Source organism: Somniosus microcephalus, chromosome 8 (genome assembly GCF_052327205.1).
Source record: "Somniosus microcephalus isolate GS21.2 chromosome 8, FLI_Smic_1.0, whole genome shotgun sequence".
Lineage (NCBI taxonomy): Eukaryota > Metazoa > Chordata > Chondrichthyes > Squaliformes > Somniosidae > Somniosus > Somniosus microcephalus.
The window spans coordinates 162,659,764-162,678,194 of NC_140994.1; the positions used below are offsets into that span (position 1 = coordinate 162,659,764).

The 18,431-nt window shown below is 43.6% G+C and overlaps 1 protein-coding gene across 1 annotated transcript; it reads right to left on the reverse strand.

The window, feature by feature from the left end:
- Positions 1–1,423: 1,423 nt before the first annotated feature.
- LOC147113900 (trypsin inhibitor ClTI-1-like) lies at positions 1,424–4,367 on the reverse strand. The gene is made up of 4 exons (XM_085994048.1): positions 4,199–4,367; positions 3,064–3,104; positions 2,859–2,968; positions 1,424–1,552 (listed from the first exon to the last, which is right to left on the reverse strand). Exons 1-4 carry the CDS (start codon positions 4,251–4,253, stop codon positions 1,507–1,509), a joined length of 252 nt encoding a protein of 83 aa, XP_085850174.1. The 5' UTR covers positions 4,254–4,367; the 3' UTR covers positions 1,424–1,506.
- Positions 4,368–18,431: the final 14,064 nt, after the last annotated feature.

Genomic DNA, 18,431 nt, shown 5'->3' on the forward strand with positions numbered 1-18,431 from the left:
TCCCACCCCCGCAAAGCTTTTATGCAACATTACAGCCCTTCCAATACTTAGTATGCAGGACACACATCCAGGATGCAATTTATATTTGAAAACGATATCACACTGAAATCTTAACAATGCTTCAAAATGTGAAAGCTTCCAATACAACCTAATTACAGATGCAAATTCAGTTACTGGCACACAGGGTTAGCTGCAGGATGGCCACTTGATCCCCTGAACTTTGTGAAAATCAGCAATGCACTGAAATTCAACAGGTTATCATACTGTAGATAGTGGGTAGGAAAGAAGGTGGAAATGGTGGTCCTCCTGAAAGCTAACTAGTCACTTGGTTAATGCATCTGTAGGCAACAAATTGGCTCATACTTCAGCTGTTAACCTGGTAGAAGGCAATAGCATAATAGTTGAGGAAAGAGGTAATCTTAACTGCCACAGGCAGTGATGTCTATGTGCAGGATGTGGTCTGCAAGTATCCTTGTAGTAGATATCATAGCGCCACAACTACCTCCTTGCTGAACTGGTTCTGCTCAGTCCTTGACAGTCAACTATGCTAGGGCTTACAGATATAGTTGGTGGCTTAATAGGAGTATGGACAGCCCATTTCTGGTGCCAGTTGATCTCTCTGTCATGCAGAATGAAATACTGTATTGTGATGTGGGTGCTTAAAAGGCAATCCTTTTTTATCTTGAAGGCAAACCCTTTATCTTGAAGAAGATTTGTAGTGTACCTTTAAGTGCTCCTTTCCAAATATACACTAATGTGGCTGATGCTTTAATGCCCTCTTTAAATTGGCAGGTTTAGTGTTGGCTGGAGATTGTGCCTGAAATGCAGAAAAAGAAAGATGCCTCATAATGCCCTCATTAGCATGGAATGTAAATGTCAATAGAGACTCTTGCATATTTTGCTAGTGGAAAACCAGGAATGGAAGATTGCATGCTATGTGGAACAAGCAGGGTGTCAGTGAGTTCAATAAGACCCAATTTTCTATTCTCCACTTGCCAGTTAACTCTAGCAGAACTGTCTCTGCCAAGTGCAGTTCCTACCTTAAATAGTGGTGCCACATCCATAGTTTGTAAACACTGCTGAACTGCTTCAAAGAAACAAGTAAGTATGTAATGGGTTGAATTAACCCACCAAAAACATTATAACCTTTCTTTTCTCATTACAGATGCTGACTGACCTGCTCTTTAGCGAATTAATTCAGAAAATCACCCCCCAAAATGTAACACTTCTCTTTTGTGCTGTATTTAATTAAATGTCTGGTCTTAGAACGAATGAAACTAACTCCACTGTGGTAAGTGGATTTTATCAAGAATCTTCCCTGCTGGTCAGGAGGTAATGCTCTATTTCTAGCAATATTAAACTAACCAGGCCCTCAGGCTGACCTTTTAAGGGGAAGAAAAAAAATCAACTTACAGTATTGCATTATTTTGTTTATTTTGTTCACAATTTTGACATTCATTGCTTTTGCAAAATGCACTTTATCATCTGGTGTTGAAATGTGTAACTTCAGCACTCTGCTAGTTTAGTTATACGGATGTTGAATTTTCTTTGCCTGAAGAAGAATACAGAATAATCAGTGTAAGGTGGTGATTACTGATCTTTATTACCTTTCATTACTGAAAAATTAGACAACTGAGCACAAATGTTAATGGTGTAGGAGTGAGAACGTTAGAGAATTTCTAAAGTAAAGGAAGGAAAACAGTTTAAGGTGAAATTGGCAGACTTTCAAGGTGAACATCTGAATCATGTTGGTATATTCCCACACATAAACTCATCACAAAGTCATTATTCACTACCATATTCTTGGAATGCTTTGAACCATCTGGTTTCTTTCACTGGTCTAGAAATGCCCTCTTTGTATTCAGCATTTAACAGTGTTATTCTTGTAAAAATAACAATTTTATTGATCTTAATTCTACTCTATGGTTTAAGTTCCACACTTTCTAATTATATAAGTTATTATTCATTGAGAAATAATGCCAATTAACTTTTAGTCTTCAGAGCATTCCCTTACAAATAATGGCCCTGAATTCCCTCGGACTTTTTGCCGCCGCAGTGCCATAACTTTGTTTCCGTGTGTGTATATGGTGTTTCCACCGCACTTCCAGCATGCAAATTACAACGGCACAGCTGCATAGGAAGAGAAGGAGGCCATTCAGCCCCTCAAGCTTGCTCCGTTATTCAATTAGAGCATAGCTGATCTGTACCTCAACTCCATTTACCTGCCTTAGCTCCATATCCCTTGATACCCTTACCGAATAAAAATCTATCTATCTCGGTCTTGAAAGTGCCGATTGTCTCAGCATCCACAGTCTTTTGGGGCAGTCAATTCCAGATTTCTACCAGCTGTTGTGTGAAAAGGTCAGAAGGCCTGAGACAATTCAGGGCCAATGTCTTGTTAATGCAGCTTTGCGTTTTTTCTCTTCTAAATTCTGTTAACATTATTGGACTACAGATTTATTTTTAACATTTTCCTGAATTTTCCATGTACATATCTGCTTGTAACTGAACCTGTCAATGTTGTTCCTCTGACATGTAAATCTTTATTGTAATTTGGCGATTTTGTTATCTTTGGTACATCTTTCAATAAAACAATTTTTTTATCATTAACAAATCCAGTCATTTTTATCTAATAATAACTTATTGGGAGGTTTTTTATTTTGTTGCAGAAAAACAATTCTTTGCTATTTGGGATGTTTGTGTTTGGCTAAGTGTTGTTTGCGTAATCAGTTTGTATAGTCTTTCTAATTGCAATATACAGTACAGATATCTGTGCAAATAGAACGTACTTTGAGTTTTCAGGTGATTCATATTTCTACCGCTTAGCCTAATGTGAAAGAAATAATTAATTCACTCACTTGATCTCAACACACATCAAACACTCGTTTGAGTATGTGTTGCCATCTGTGCCACAGACAGGAGCATAATTCCTTGGACACGCTGGCAAAATGAATTTATCACAGGCAGGCTACAAGAGATTAAAAATATCAGAACTTAATACTAAGAAACAAATTGTGCAAAATCCCTTTAAGTATCAAACAACAAATCAAATTATGATTTTACCTGTTCGGTTTCTTCATTAATATTCATAGTTTTGGACATATCTGAAATATACAAAGATTTCACATAGAATGTGGGTTACTTAATTGTGTGATTCACTAAATCGATCTCGTAACCTGTGGGCAAAACAAAGTCAACTGACATTCTGCGGAAATGCGACGAAAGCCAAACGCACTAGCCAATAAATCGTTCTAATCAATTAAAAGTTGTTGAAGACAGAAGTTATATTTTGCACTGTTTGCTGGCTAATCTTTTAAAATGAAAGTTAAGAACAAATAAAATATCCAAATGGATGCATTCCTTGATTTAGAAGCTATCATTTTGGATGCACCATCTGGCGTCCTCATAAAGGCTGAAGTTATAAATAAAAGAAGCTTCATATAACATGAGATAAATGAAGTGTTAAAAGTTGCAAATAAAAATATGCACGACAAATTAACGATGTTGTTGTATCTCTAAACATGTGGAGATCTAATGTCCATTTTTTTTACACAAAACCATAGTACTGATTTATATGTAAAGGAATCCCCAATGAGCTAAATTCTGAAATAACTACGACGGTAATGAAAGTTCACTATCTCTTTTTTTAATATGAGCATTTTGTTTCATCGGTGGTGATTTCAACAGCTACACATCCGTTTCTCGCCTGAAAAATGGAGTACCAGCCTGATGTGATTTACAAGCAGGCCTGTAGAAGGACGTAGGAGCTGGCAAATATCCCCTTCACCAACCCACTTAGTGCCTGCAGCTCACCGGCAGCATTCAAATAATGCAACCTTAAAAACAGTTTGGGCCTCCTGACACTGGCTCAGGCAAGCGGTGCAGCCATCCTGGTGATTGGACAGGCCGTTTTGGACGGAAGTTGAAACTCCCCTCATCATCTTCTGGTTGGAAAAATATTAAACTTTGATTTTATACAGAACAGCTTTAATGTGCTATATTTGCCTCCTCGTTCGCTTGTGCCACAAGTTATTTAATTTTTTTTTACATTTCTTCTATTTGCAGGTATTGCTGACATCAAAGTAATTGTGAGTGTTACTGAAATTGGATATAATATCCTATGAAACAATTTTTTTTTTTAAATGGTGTTACTCATTTTTAAGATTATGGTGACGTGCACAGTGCAAATTGAACTCACCAGCAAAAATGAAAACCACAAGGGCAGCAATGAGAAAAGATTTTGTTCTCTTCATTTTGAAGTTTCTGGGGTTGCTTTGAACCACTTGATTTCAGCAGTATTTATATCTTTACATGATCCTAGTCATCATGTTTATGACATCACTAGGCACATGACGAAAGATAAGTCATTGCACAACGACTACCTGCAATAGTTGTATCATTGTTTTACGATGTTGCATATCACTTTCAACATTGCTTACAAAATGTTATACTGTCAATGAATTTGATTAAGTGGTGGCCATTCACAATCCAACTCAATTAATCAGGAATGTTTTTACTTAAAGTACTGATTCTTGTCGTAACATTAATAAAAAATGTTGGGCAAGAATGTTCATTGTCACTAAATATTTGCTTAAACAACTTATAATGATTATGTCTGATTACTAAAAGTGAGACGATTTCTCCATTCTCTTAATAATTTGTGGCGATTACATAAATCAACATTTTCTTCAATTAAACAAATATTAGTCATCACCTTATCTGAAGGCCAATGCGTCAGCTTCAAATGTGGGTTGCAATAGAAAACAAAGGGGACAATGGTTATATAATTTGAAAACATGTTATAATTCATACAGCACCCTGTAGTGCAGTTGTGCATAACATCTGCAACCTCAGTACCCAGAACACATTCTTATTGGAATCGCAAGAGCCAAACATATGAGGAGGAAGAAGAGGAGGAGGAGAAGGAGAGGCAGCGACCACCAGTACCCCTAGCTTCCAGAGTTCTTGGAGAGCAGCTCATCAAAGAGCGCTTCACCGAAATTAGCCCTCCTATCCCCAATCCACCAAAAGTCCCACAATTCTAATCACCAACGTCCTTACTACCACCATCTGATTGCCTTCCTTCAGTCCAGGCTGATGGGTCTTGCCCTCACATAACTACCAACACCAAATCCAGAACAAGAACAAATTTATCAAATAAATACTCTCACAGTATGGCAGCATTGAGAAAAAAATCATGAAACACCATTCTGCAAGCTTATAGTATCTGTCTTGTGTGCTCATTTACCTATCCTAGTGCTCCCACAAAGTGTTTCCTCAGTGGCTACAACTTGGGAGGTGGAAGGCTGCTGAGTTTCCATTGAGGACACTTCAGATGCCCGGAGAAAACGGCCTTGAGCAATGCTGGGCCTTGAGGGCCTGGCCGCAGATTGCAGCATCTTGGTGTGGGCCAGGGCAGTCTAGCTCAACTGGTTGTGTGGCATGAACATGAGCACTGGGGAAATGGTAGGCAGGGGAATAGGCATGTGTCGGCCTGAGAGACAATAGCAGGTGCCTCTTCCACGGAGCCAAGGCCACTTTCCTGGGACGACGTCTCAGCAGCCCTGTGGTTCTGCTTGAGAACAGAGTGCAGGAGTGACATGACACTCTGGCTATTACCATCACTGTCCCCAGAGCCAAGATGGAAGCTGTCTGAGCTTCCATGGCAGCTGTGAGAGCTGTAAGGCGAGGCTCCATGGCAGTAGCCATGCCACTGTGGTTTTAATGGAGCTGACCACTCGGCCCACATTGGATATAAACGTCTCCATGCTCAGCTGAGACAAGTTGGAGCTGAACTCCTCCATACTCTGCGACATTGAGCGCAAGAACGTTGACAGGCTGCCCAGTGCAACTAAAAATTCCTGGTGTAAGTCCATGAGCTTTCCTCAGTAGCCTGGGTCCTGGAAGTCAGCATCTGAGTGGTTTGCAGCTGAACTAGTATACCATCTCACCCTCCAGCAGGCTGGCACCTGTGGCATCCTATCCCCCAGTCCTAGCTCCTGCACACTTGTGCCTGGTGAGTTACCATGTGTAGGTACCTCCTTTAGCCTAGCCTCTAAAGTAAGCTTGGTCCCAGTATCTGAGCTGGTGCTTGCGAGGATGAGATCGAGTGATGGTGCATCTTCAGGAGGGCTGGCACAAGGACTTACAAATTTTCAGCACCTGAAATGAAAGAGAGGCACAAAGGTTAGCTTTTAGTGTAAAGGGAGAGCAGAGAGAGAGAAGTGAGCGGTGAAAGCATCAGCAACTTGTCACGCAGAGTGTACATGGTGAAATAGAAGTAATAAGAGAAAAAGAGGCTAAGGTATGAAGAAACCCTGTATGACGCCTCCTCTAGCATTCCCAGTCGCCATGGCTGCAACTTTCTGCCTGCCCATGATGGCCAGCACGCTTTCTTTGAGTGGGGTGGGGGGTGGGGTGGAGTGAGGGTGAGCTGGTAGGCTCTTCCTCCTCCAGTGCCAGCCTGCTGTCTGGCGTTTTGGGCAATCTTCTCCTCCTAGAATGAAGGGAATGTGATAGTGAGATTCCTGCGAGGTGTTCAGTTAATGTGTCTGTCATGGTAGAATAGTCGGCAGTCAGTGTGTCAACTATAAGCTGTGGGTAAGTGAGGGTTTGAATAATGTGTGAGCGTGAGGAGAAGAACGTATAGTGAAGTGTGGTGCAGTGATTGTAGGAGCAGGAAGGGAAGCGAGGGAGGGGAGTATATTGAGTAGTGAGGCTGTAGGAGGTGGAGGTATGTGCAGAGAGTAAGGCCACGAATTTAATAGCACTCAGGAGGTGGGTTTGGAGGCAGGGCTGTTGCGAAAATCGAAAAAAACGGGTGCTGGCTGCGAACCAGCCGCCAACCTGCCTCCACGCAACTTTGGCAAGTGTCGGGTCAGCCGCTCCCGAACTGACCCGACACCAAATGACGGGAGAGGCAGTTAACAACTTGTTAACTGCCTGAATAATCCTATTTTAAAGGCCTGATCTGATTTTGGAGGTTTTTCAGCATGCTGCCCGCCTTCCTAAAAACACACCAGGTGAAGCGAGCCGGGTTGAGCGAGGACCTGAATTGCTGGCAGCTGCTCGAGCAGCTTAAAAGCGGTCCTGCAAACTCTCAGTCTTTCACATGCCACAACTTAGTGCTTTGGGGCTTGGGAGACATTTTGCAGCTCAACTAATCTTGTGAGTGTTGAGGCTGAAATCCAAGTGCAGTGTGAGCTCCTTGGAATACCCTCTGGCCACTTTATCTGAGCGCACACAACCTCCAATCCTCGACTGAGATATATACCAGCGGTATGGGAACCATTTATATCCTCTCATCCTGGTCATTAGATTCGGAGGAAGAGCAGCCGCGGCAGCAGCGAAACCAGGCACAGCAGCAGCACCAACAGCAGGAGTGCCAAACTTCTCCTCAGCCACCTGACACTGAACAGGGCAGAGGGCATCAGCGCAGGCCTGCACTTTGTCACAGGAGAAACCCCCAACACCGGCTTTACAGGCCGAGGATGAGCTTCCTCAACATGAGTGAGCAGCAGTGCCAAAGGAGGCTGAGCCGTCTGCGAGACGTAGTCGCTGACATCTGCACAATGCTGCACCAACACCTGGAGCCCAGAGGAGCATGTGGACACTCCTTACCAGTGGCTGTCAAAGTCACCACCGCACTCAACTTCTTTGCTTCGGGCTCTTTCCAGGGATCATCAGCAGACATCAGCGGCATCTCCCAGTTGGCTGCACACACTTGCATCACGCAGACCACCTTTGCAAAGGCGTACAATTACATCCACTTCTCCATGGATGAAGCAAGTGTTACCGCGTGTGCGGTTGGCTTTGCAAATCTGGCAGGCTTGCCAAGGGTGCAGGGCGTCGCAGACAGCACACATGTGGCTATTAGGGCACCCCATTACAGCCCAGCTGTATTTGTCAACCACAGGGCTTCCACTCTCTTAACATCCAACTGGTGTGTAACCACAGGAAGAACATCATGCATGTTTGCGCAAAGTACCCTGGCAGTTGCCATGATTCCTTCATCCTGCAGCAGTCTACTGTGCCTCAGCTCTTCAATCCGCCAACACGACTTTCTGGATGGCTACTTGGCGACAAGGGCTTTTCCCTGAAAAAGTGGCTCATGACACCGATGAGGAGGCCATCAAACAAAGCTGAGGAGCGGTACAATGTGAGCCACATTTCCACCAGAAGCATCATAGAGCAAATCATCAGCTTTCTCAAAATGTGATTCAGATGCCTCGACAGATCTGGTGGAGCCCTACAATATGCACCAGCCAGGGTGTCCAGAATCATCGTGGTCTGCTGTGCCCTGCACAACATCGCATAGCAGTGCAGCTTAGTGCTGCCTGAAAAGCAAGTGGCTCAGAGCAGAGCATCCTCGGAAGAAGAGGAGGAGGATGAGGAGGAGGCACGCCTTGCAGGGCCAGATGTGGCCAATGCAGCAGCACTCGAGCTCATTGCTGGCCGTCACGCAAGGGATGCACTCATCCATGCCAGATTCGCGTAAGCTTACGCTTCAACCACTGGTGGCTTGCATATGGCTATGAATGTGTGGACGACCTTCTTAAAATGCCATACATCATCTCTTCAATAAACAGTGCTTTCCTATCACTCTCACCACCATCATTACAAATGTAAGTCGTCCTGAGCCCTCAATGTACAACTTCCATTTCCCAGAACACATAGGCCAGAACTTCAACTGTTTGCCATCACATTTGTTTAATACAATCACAAAAGGATGACAATGGCAAATATACAACAGAACAAAGCACCCAAGTGACTACCCTTGTTACTATTTGCGTGTTAGCTTCTTCTTACGTGTGCTTCTACGTGATGCTTCCCCTGTGGCTTCAGCAAATGTAGAGGCACCTTGCTCACTTTGATGCTGCACCTGCTTAGATGCCTTTGGCAGGTGTCCTCTGGGTTTGGGAGCCTGGGAGGGCTCTGCAACAGTCTGCTCTTCCTGCAGCTGTGCAGGGGCTGAGACGGCCATCTCAGTTGGGTGCGGAATCTGGGGTTCGGACCGAGGGCTCCGCAGTGGCATGGTCATGTGAGCGCTTGGAGAGGAGCCCGCACTTCCTTGTTGTCTTACACCAACATCCCTCTCATGGGTCACCTGCACCTCAGTGCTAACAAGTGGCTGGAGAGCACCTTGCTGCACATCAGTGGGGCCATGAGGACCCGTCTCAGTACTGACAATCCTCATGATGGGGACATCCATGTACCTCTGGTGCCTCTCCTCAATAGATGCCCATCTATCCTCCAAAGCAGACCATCTATTTAGAAGAGTCACCATGTTCTCGTGTGTCTGGCGACTTATGTCCTCCAAGGAGTTTGCCACCCTCTCCATGGCAGCACGTTCATGTGCCATTGCCTCCACCAAGGCAGTGCTCATGTTAGAGATGGACTCCTCCATTCTCTCCACACTCGCAGTTACCGTGGATGCAAACCCTGTCAGAGACTCCTGCACTTGTTCCTGGAGTTCCAGCACGACTCTCTTTCTGGATGGCCCCTGAGGCACAGCGTCTACATGCAGCTGAGCAGAGCTAGGAGTGTCCTGCGACCTCCGATGAGGACTCTCCACTGCTGTCGCTGTCTCTGCCATCTGCTAAAGCTCACTTGTGAGCTGTGATACACCAGGTGACAACACTACTCTATGTTGCAAAGGACCCGACGAGGTGTGCGTTTCTGTGCTGGTGCTGGGTGCGCTGAGTCCCAGTGACACTGCTCCCTCAGAGGCTCCAGGTTCCTCTGAGGAGTCATCCGACTCTTCCTCTTGGACAGTGGAGAGGGGGGCTCTCGAAAGTCCTGTGGGAGAGTACAGGCATGAGTTAGACATCTGATTTTTAGGTAGCAGACACATTCTTTTGTGTAGATGCTACAAAGTGAATCTCTATGAACATCATATGCCATTGCAGTCAATCATGAAATCTAAATGAGAGGGATGAAACTCTATTCTGTCACCAGCTTCGTCTAGTGCACCCGTCTCTCCGTCCCCCACTTCCAGCTCCTGGCCACCTCCAATGATCTCATGCGCAGCCTCCTCAGCTCTTGTCAATGTCGCCAAGGATGGAGCCCCTCCTCCTGTCTTTGCTCTCTCCCTCTTATTGTAGGCTATCTTTTCCTGCAAGGAGGGACACAAGTGGAGTTTCAGTGAGAGTGTTGGAGTGACTGTGAAGAATCCATAACATAGAAGCTTAGAGGGAGACCATGATGGAGTAAAATGCCAAGAGGAAGTGAGCTCTCTGTGCGTTGTTAGTTGTTGTCATTGCATAACAGTGAGAGTAAGTGTGAGGGGTGCATAGTAGGATGGTGAAGTGATTCAGTACAGAGAGAAAGATGGATAGGTAAGGGTGCAAGGGAAGTAAGGGTAAGGTGGGGTGTGGAGGAACAGGCTTACAAAGCAGAGTGCTGGTGATGAGAAGAGAAGGGAAGCAGATTGAAGGCAAATGTGATGTGATACTCACTTTTGATGATCGCAGAAGATCATTAAACCATTTCCGGCACTGGACCCAGGTGCGTGAACATATGGACCTACTGCTTACCTCCTCAGCAATGTGCAGCCAGGCTGTCTTTGTTTGCTGAGGAGGCTTCTTCCGGCCATCGAGAGAGAACAGAATCTCCCGGCACCCTCATACTCCCTCCACAAGAGCTTGGAGGAAGTCCTCAGTGAAACGTGGAGCAGCCTTCAGTTTTGCACCACGCATTGTGGCCTTGGCACATTCAGAGACCAGCCGAAATGACAAATGAAAGGCTGAGGCTGCATGGATCCCTTAAAAACATCTGCAGAAATGACGTCATCAGAGACAAGTAAAAGACCCGATCCCAGTCATTGGACTGGCCAGCGCGCACCACGGCACTTAAAAGGCCAATTAAATTAAAATTTCAATTTGGGAGTGGCTGAAACTGGCAGCGGGCCCAGAACCCGCCCACCAGGCAACCCGACTCCAATCCGCCTCCTCCATTAAATTTGCAGCCTAAGACAGCAGGGGGGAGAAATTGGGTGCCTTTGCACCTCCCGTTAGCGCCCCCGGGCTTTGCGACCGGGGGCGGCGCTGACATCGACTCCCATCATATTCGGCGGGGGTTTTGCAGCGGCGCTACGGCATTGTTCCCCAATCTCCTTCGCCCGGATATAATTACGTCATCGCCGTGCACATCGGCCCGGTAGCGCCCCGGACCCGAAATTGACTTCCACCCTCTACAGCAGCGCCTGTCAAAAACACCAACAGCTGCAAGAGGCATGCATCGGGTGGCCGGCCACTTCGGGGGCGATGATTAAAGGCGAGGTGGCCAAGTTAAGTAAAAAAAAAATTACCTTTCGAGTTGGAATAAACGTGTCTTTTTCCGAGTGGCAGGCAGTGACTAGTGGGGTACCGCAGGGATCGGTGCTAGGACCCCAGTTATTCACAATATATATTAATGATCTAGACGAGGGAACTAGATGTAATATCTCCAAGTTTGCAGATGACACAAAGCTGGGTGGGTGTGTGTGCTGTGAGGAGGATGCAGAGAAACTCCAGTACGATTTGGACAGGTTGGGTGATTGGGCAGATGCATGGCAGATGCAGTATAATGTGGATAAATGTGAGGTTATCCACTTTGGTGGCAAAAACAGGAAGACAGATTATTATCTGAATGGCAATAGATTGGGAGAAGGGGAAGTGCAACGAGACCTGGGTGTCCTTGTGCAGCAGTCATTGAAGGTAAGCATGCAGGTGCAGCAGGCGGTTAAGAAGGCAAATGGTATGCTGGCCTTCATAGCGAGAGGATTCGAGTACAGGAGCAAGGATGCCTTGCTGCAGTTGTACAGGGCCTTGGTGAGACCACACCTTGAGTATTGTGTGCAGTTTTTGTCACCTTATCTGAGGAAGATGTTCTTGCCATGGAGGGAGAGCAACGAAGATTCACCAGACTGATACCTGGGATGGCAGGAATGACATATGAAGAGAGATTGGATCAATTGGGCTTGTATTCGCTAGAGTTTAGAAGAATGAGAGGGGATCTCATTGAAACTTATAAAATTCTAACAGGACTAGACAGACTAGATGCAGGAAGGGTGTTCCCAATGGCGGGGGAGTCCAGAACCAGGGGTCACAGTCTAAGGATAAGAGGTAAGCCATTTAGAGCTGAGATGAGGAGGAATTTCTTCACCCAGAGAGTGCTGAACCTGTGGGATTCTCTACCACAGAAGGCAGTTGAGGCCAATTCATTAAATATATTCAAGAAGGAGTTAGACATATTTCTTTAGGCTAAAGGGATCAAAGGATATGGGGAGAAAGCAGGGACAGGGTACTGAATTTGGATGATCAGCCATGATCTCATTAAGTGGCGGAACAGGCTCGAGGGGCCGAATGGCCTACTCCTGCTCCTATATTCTATGTTTCTATGTTTCTATGTTCCACTTTTTGTCGCGGGTTCCTGCCTGCGATCGATCAGCCCAGCATTCTGCTTGAGTGCCGAGCTGATCGCGTGGGATCGCGGCTGCCTTGGTGGTCCAGGTAGGCAATTTTTCTATTACAGAGCCTGCAGCGATAGTCCTTCCTTTAAGGGAGGGAAGGAGCCTTTGAACATGGCAGTGCTGCACGGCCCAGTGTGCTGCCAATTGCACTCCAAGAAGGGAGTGGAGTGCTTGATTTAGCACACCACTTCCTTCCTGGATCGCAAACGGCGCATTTTTCAAAAGTTTGAAATCATTGATGCCTGGCGCTAACTTTTCAAACTTTTAAAAATTAGTGCCCCAAACGGGGCGATAGTGAATTTCTCCCCCCAGTATTCTTACCTTCACCATTCTAGTGAGGTCACACAGGACTCTTATTGTTGCTGTCAAAATAGTTTACCCTTATCTAATTAGTCCAATCTTGAGGTGAAAGGATAGGGTTTTAACGTCAGCCACACTCACCCCATCCCACCATCATTTATTAGTACAGGGTATCGTTAATCACTTATGTTTTCCAGGAATGCAGAATATTACTATCATTTAAGACCTATATCACCTACATTCTTCAAATTCTAGATGCTGTATATTATTATCTGGAATTTGGAACATGTTTACAAGACATATAGAAATAGAGAATTTCAATGTTCACTGCATTTTTTTGAATAAAAGGCAAAAGAAAATATATTACGCGTTTATGTTTATTAGCAAAGTGCTTAAAAGTTAACAAGGGCATGAGTCTGATTTTGGTGTTCCAAAATTACTACCTTCATGCCCTCCAAATATGATTAATTCAATTCAGGAGATTCTTTACTCTGAAAGAAGTGTAGTAGGATTCCATGTCTCCAACAGGAGAGAAAATAGGATAGCACTGCAAGATATTAGTGCTACAACATGCAACATGGGGTAGAAAGTCAAAGGCTTTCACCCATGATTTTCCACGCAGTGAGTTCCTGGTCTTTATTTGCCTGCAGGGACAATAAGCAGAGTACAAAATTTAGATACTTTTTTATTGGTAGCATCAAAATCAGTCAACAAATCACCCTCGAACATTCTTTATAGCTCAAAAACACCAATGGGTCTAGGAGCCGATGAAGATGGCTGCCGTCCTTGCGGGCTCCGTGCGTACCAGGCAGCTAAGTGTCCTTTGCTGCTTGGTGTGCTTGGCTCGTTAAGAAAAAAGCATTTCACTGACTGGATTTCACTTGTTGTATTTGGTTATGTGACAAATAAAATTGAAATTGAAATTGAAATTGAAATTGAGCTGGTCCCACAATTGAGAAGAATGACCAGTTAACCTGTTTTGGGTGAAGTTGATCGAGGAAAAAATATTGTCCAGGATACCAGGAGAACTCCTCACTCATCTTTGAATAGTGCAATAGAATCTTTTACATCCACCTGAATAGGCAGACAGGGCCTCGGTCTAAAACCTCATATAAAAGACGTTGTGGTAAATTCTTGCCTTCATTGTCTAGGAAGTAATCTGGTGGAGCAGATTGCCCACCCATTGTAGAACCTGCCCGATTTTCATTCTATTGATTCCAATTGAATGGAAATCAGGTGGGTTTTACAATGGGTGGGTGAAGGTGAAAATTTACTCCACTGCCTCTGACAATGCGCTCATGTGCCCATATCCTGGAGTAGGGTTTGAACCCACAACTTTCTGGCTCACCGAAAAGAATGCTACCAACTGAGCCAAGCTGGGACTAATTGAATGAGCTTTCTTTCCCCTTAAGGTATCTTACAGAACTTCCATAATACAGAATTGCATCAAGAAGCAATCACTGTTTGATCTGCTGTTCATAAAATAGCCCTGTTTATTGCAGATGGTGGTTTTATCAGCCAAAGAGCGATAAAACTTGGCCACTGCCAACGTGAGTGGCCAAAGGCCTTCTGTAACACCCATACAAATAATGATGCAGTATCATCATCACTTACCTGTTTGGAGCATCGCCAGCAATTTCACGTTTTCCCCCCTTACCTGTCCTTTGCTGGAAGCAGTTACTTATGGTGCTGTACAGTTCCATGGGCAGAAGAACAGCTCCAATGTCTTCTCCATTTGCAAGTATGAGCACGCGCCACAGGAACTATTTGTTGTTTAAATCAATATGCTCCCAGAAGTTACAAGTTATTGTTTCAATAGTATTTCATTTCATGTTTTCCATTTCAATGATTAAAAAATACTGTGTCCTGTGTGTCTGTGGCTTCAACACCAAGAATTATGCAATGGAATGTACTTTGTGTTCTGAGTCAATTTACTTCTGTTAAAAAATTAAACCCCCCTCAGGGAAGAGCCCAATAAATCTATTTCTAATATATTGAACCAGATGTTGCTGTCAAAATAACAGTGAGGCTAATGACGCTCACCGTTATTTATGCAACTTCAGGCAAAGAGCAGCTGTGCAGTTAAATGCCAAAATCCAAAAGTTGCTATCTAAGTTGAGCCACTCCACCATTAGTTTCGCGAAAATGGCATGTCGCTGTTTGCCTCACTATTGAAATGCATTGTATGTCATGATGTTGCTGTATTTGTGCGGTAGATACGAACCAAACTCACAATGGAAAGTTAAGACTTGTCATTACAAGCATAAGTGCCCTATTAAAAACATGATAATTATTAATTAATGCCAATCAATCTTTCTGGCACTGAAAATTAATTATTACAAGTGTTAATTGTTGTTGAAGATTTTTAAAATGTCAAATTTTTCAAAAATAATTTTTTATTTACTTTTCCTTACTGTCTCTTTTCTCTCTCTCTTAATCCAATCTTTCTTTCACACTCTTTATTTCTCTTTCTGTACCTAGTTTGACATTGAATTCACCCACTCTAATTTACACTTCCTTCTCAGTCCTTTCTCTGTCAACTTCACAATCCTTCAATATGATTGGTTAAGGAGATGCACAGTTGGCTGCCTTGTTCACTCAGTTCCCAGATGCCCTGTTTCTTTCGCTCTGATATTATCAGCTCATACTTTCAGAAATTTGCCACACCAATTTTTTTTTAAATGCACGTATAAGTCTAACTAACGGCAGATGCTGCTACAGCAAAATCTGGGCCATTAAAAGTCTTGAATATAGTGTAGCACACTCACTTCTTGCCACACTTTAGCATCTCCTCTGATTCAACATAAGCAGCATCACAGGAAATCTGCTAATATATAAAACATATATAGTCAACTGAATTGTAAAAGAGGGGTAGAGTTTCCGCTTTGGGCGCAATTGGCGATCCAGGCAAAAATTGTGCCCACAATTGTGCTCGTTTTGAGAAGTGTTTTTTTTATCTTGAGTTTCAGCTCAAACTCATTTGCATATCGCCGAATGCAAAATTTCCCATGAACCAGCACAATCGGGCAGTATTTTTCGTAAATATTCCTTAATATATTTAAGAGAAGTAACCTGGTGCAGTTTGATTAATACAGCTGAAAATGGGTTTATCACTAAAAATGAGCATTTTTAATCACAGTGTCAATCCACCACCTACGAGTAACCCGATTTTAAATGACTGAAAATGACTTTTAAAAATTATACTGGACCATTTGCTAGTTATATTGGGGTAGAGTAGTCAATTTCTTAGTAAATTTTTTAAAAATGACATCCAAAAGGCTTTTAAAACATGCCTATTAGTGTCCTTGCGCCCAAAAGAACCAGCTTAATTTTTAGAGACTCCTCGAAGGCCTGCAAACGAGCGCAAATAACGGAAACACCCAATGGTGATTAATTCATCCTGGGGGCGTGGCCAGTTGTGTGGGTGGGGCCTGCTTCTAATGCAATGTTTTTTAAATTAGCGCAAATGATTGCGGAATCTCGAGTTGTGCTGAACGTATATTGCGCGTAAAATTCCGCCATCGTTTGTGCCAGTCATGCCGATTTCGGGCGAATTGCGCAGACAAAACCAACACAACCAAGCGGAAAGTCCTACCCATATATTTTTGAGATTTAATTTCTTATACGTGAAGCAACATAATCTGCAGTGGGGAAAAAAATATTTTGAATGCTGGCAGAAAAGGTAACAATCGTGCTTTATTTGAAATAAATTGTTTATGACTTGATTTATTTTACTTACTCTGCAAGTTTATGCTTTACAAGAATGTAAACCGATCTCAGGAGGTAAATCATTTATATTTTGCAAAAAAAAGTACATATATTTTGAAAAGTCGTACAATTCACTGCTGGGTACGAAGGAACATGTTTTAATATAGAATTAGTATTACTACACAAAATCACCAGCTTTTTTGTGCTGCATTCCTTAATTTCAGAGTGTTGTTAGAGAGTGTGCAATGTATAGCATGGTAATTGTCTTCTAAACAGAGCTTATGTGCCCTGAGCAATTGAGACCATGTGATTGATTGCTGTGTGAGAGTTGTCGAATGTAATAAAATTAATCATGTAGTCAATCCAATCATTTGAGGACAGAGCACTCTGACAAAGAATGCAGCAATTAATTTCTCTATCACTGAAATAGCATGGGGACTCTGGTCGAAACCAATGATAAATGGCACAGCTACAACATTAATCATTGAAAGTAATCTTGCTGTTTTTCACAGGTGTTTTAATTTACCAGAATTCCCATGAGCACAACATAACAAAAGGATGTAAATTATTTTCCATACCTCTCAAATGACTGCGTGGGCATTCCTACTGATTGCATCATTTGTGGTGTAAAGTTTTTAAGCATTTGTTGCATCGCCGTTTAAAAGATTTAGTGAGACTAAAGGACTGAGCAGTGCAGTTATACTAACACCTCCATGTTGATGCATAACGGCTTCAGGTGTGATTTGGCACGAGATCATCAGAGAAACTTGAGAGGTCAGGTCCCGATCTGACCCCTGATAAATTGAAACCGGAAGGTATGAGAACACCTCTAATAGGTAGCTCCACACCACTTGAGCTTTATACTGGATGCACTATGACTCCAGTGAAAAATCAAGTTAAAGAAGTGCCCAGGCAACACAATTGCTCACCTAGGTAATTTATAAATTTATACTTGAATCATGTGGTATCAGCAGAGGACTGATTCTGGAGGGGGAGGGGGAGGGTGAACAGCCAGTTGTCGTGGTGCATATAGATACCAACGATATAGGTAAAAAACAGGATGAGGTCCTAAAAGCTGAATATAGGGAGTTAGGAGGTAAATTAAAAATTAGGACCTCAAAGGTAGCAATCTCAGGATTGCTACCAGTGCCACGTGCTAGTCAGAGTAGAAATAGAAGGATATTTCAGATGAATACGTGGCTAGAAGAATGGTGCAAGGGGGAGGGATTCAAATTCCTGGGACATTGGAACCGGTTCTGGGGGAGGTGGGGCCAGTACAAACTGGACGGTTTGCACCTGGGCAGGACCGGGATCGATGTCCTAGGGGGAGTGTTTGCTAGTGCTTTTGGGGAGGGTTTAAACTAAAATGGGAGGGGGTTGGGAACCTGTGCAGGGAGACAGAGGAAAGGGAAGCAAGGATAGAAGCAAAAGACAGGAAGGAGAAAAGCAAAAATGGAAGTCAGAGAAATCAAGGGTGTAAATCAAACATGGCCGCAGTAAACAATAATTCTAAAAGGTCTAACACTGTTAAAAAAACAAGCCTGAAGGCTTTGTGTCTTAATGTGAGGAGCATTCATAATAAGGTGGATGAATTAGCTGCACAAATAGATGTAAACGGATATGATATAATTGGGATTATGGAGACATGGCTCCAGGGTGACCAAGGCTGGGAATTCAACATCCAGGGGTATTCAATATTCAGGAGGGACAGGCAAAAAGGAAAAGGCGGTGGGGTAGCATTGCTGGTTAAAGAGGAGATTAACACAATAGTAAGGAAGGATATTAGCTCTGATGATGTGGAATCTGTATGGGTAGAGCTGTGAAATACCAAGGGGGTGAAAACGTTAGTGGGAGTTGTATATAGACCCCCAAACAGTAATGCTGAGGTTGGGGATGGCATTAAATGGGAAATTAGAGATGCATGCAATAAGGGCACAGCAGTTATCATGGGTGACTTTAATCTACATATAGA

Coding starts and splice junctions, on each gene's coding strand:
- LOC147113900 (XM_085994048.1), bottom strand. CDS start 4,253: ATGAAGAGAACAAAATCTTTTCTCATTGCTGCCCTTGTGGTTTTCATT. Junction 3,105..4,198: donor TGTGGTTTTCATTTTTGCTG/GTGAGTTCAATT, acceptor TGTATATTTCAG/ATATGTCCAAAACTATGAAT. Junction 2,969..3,063: donor TTAATGAAGAAACCGAACAG/GTAAAATCATAA, acceptor AATCTCTTGTAG/CCTGCCTGTGATAAATTCAT.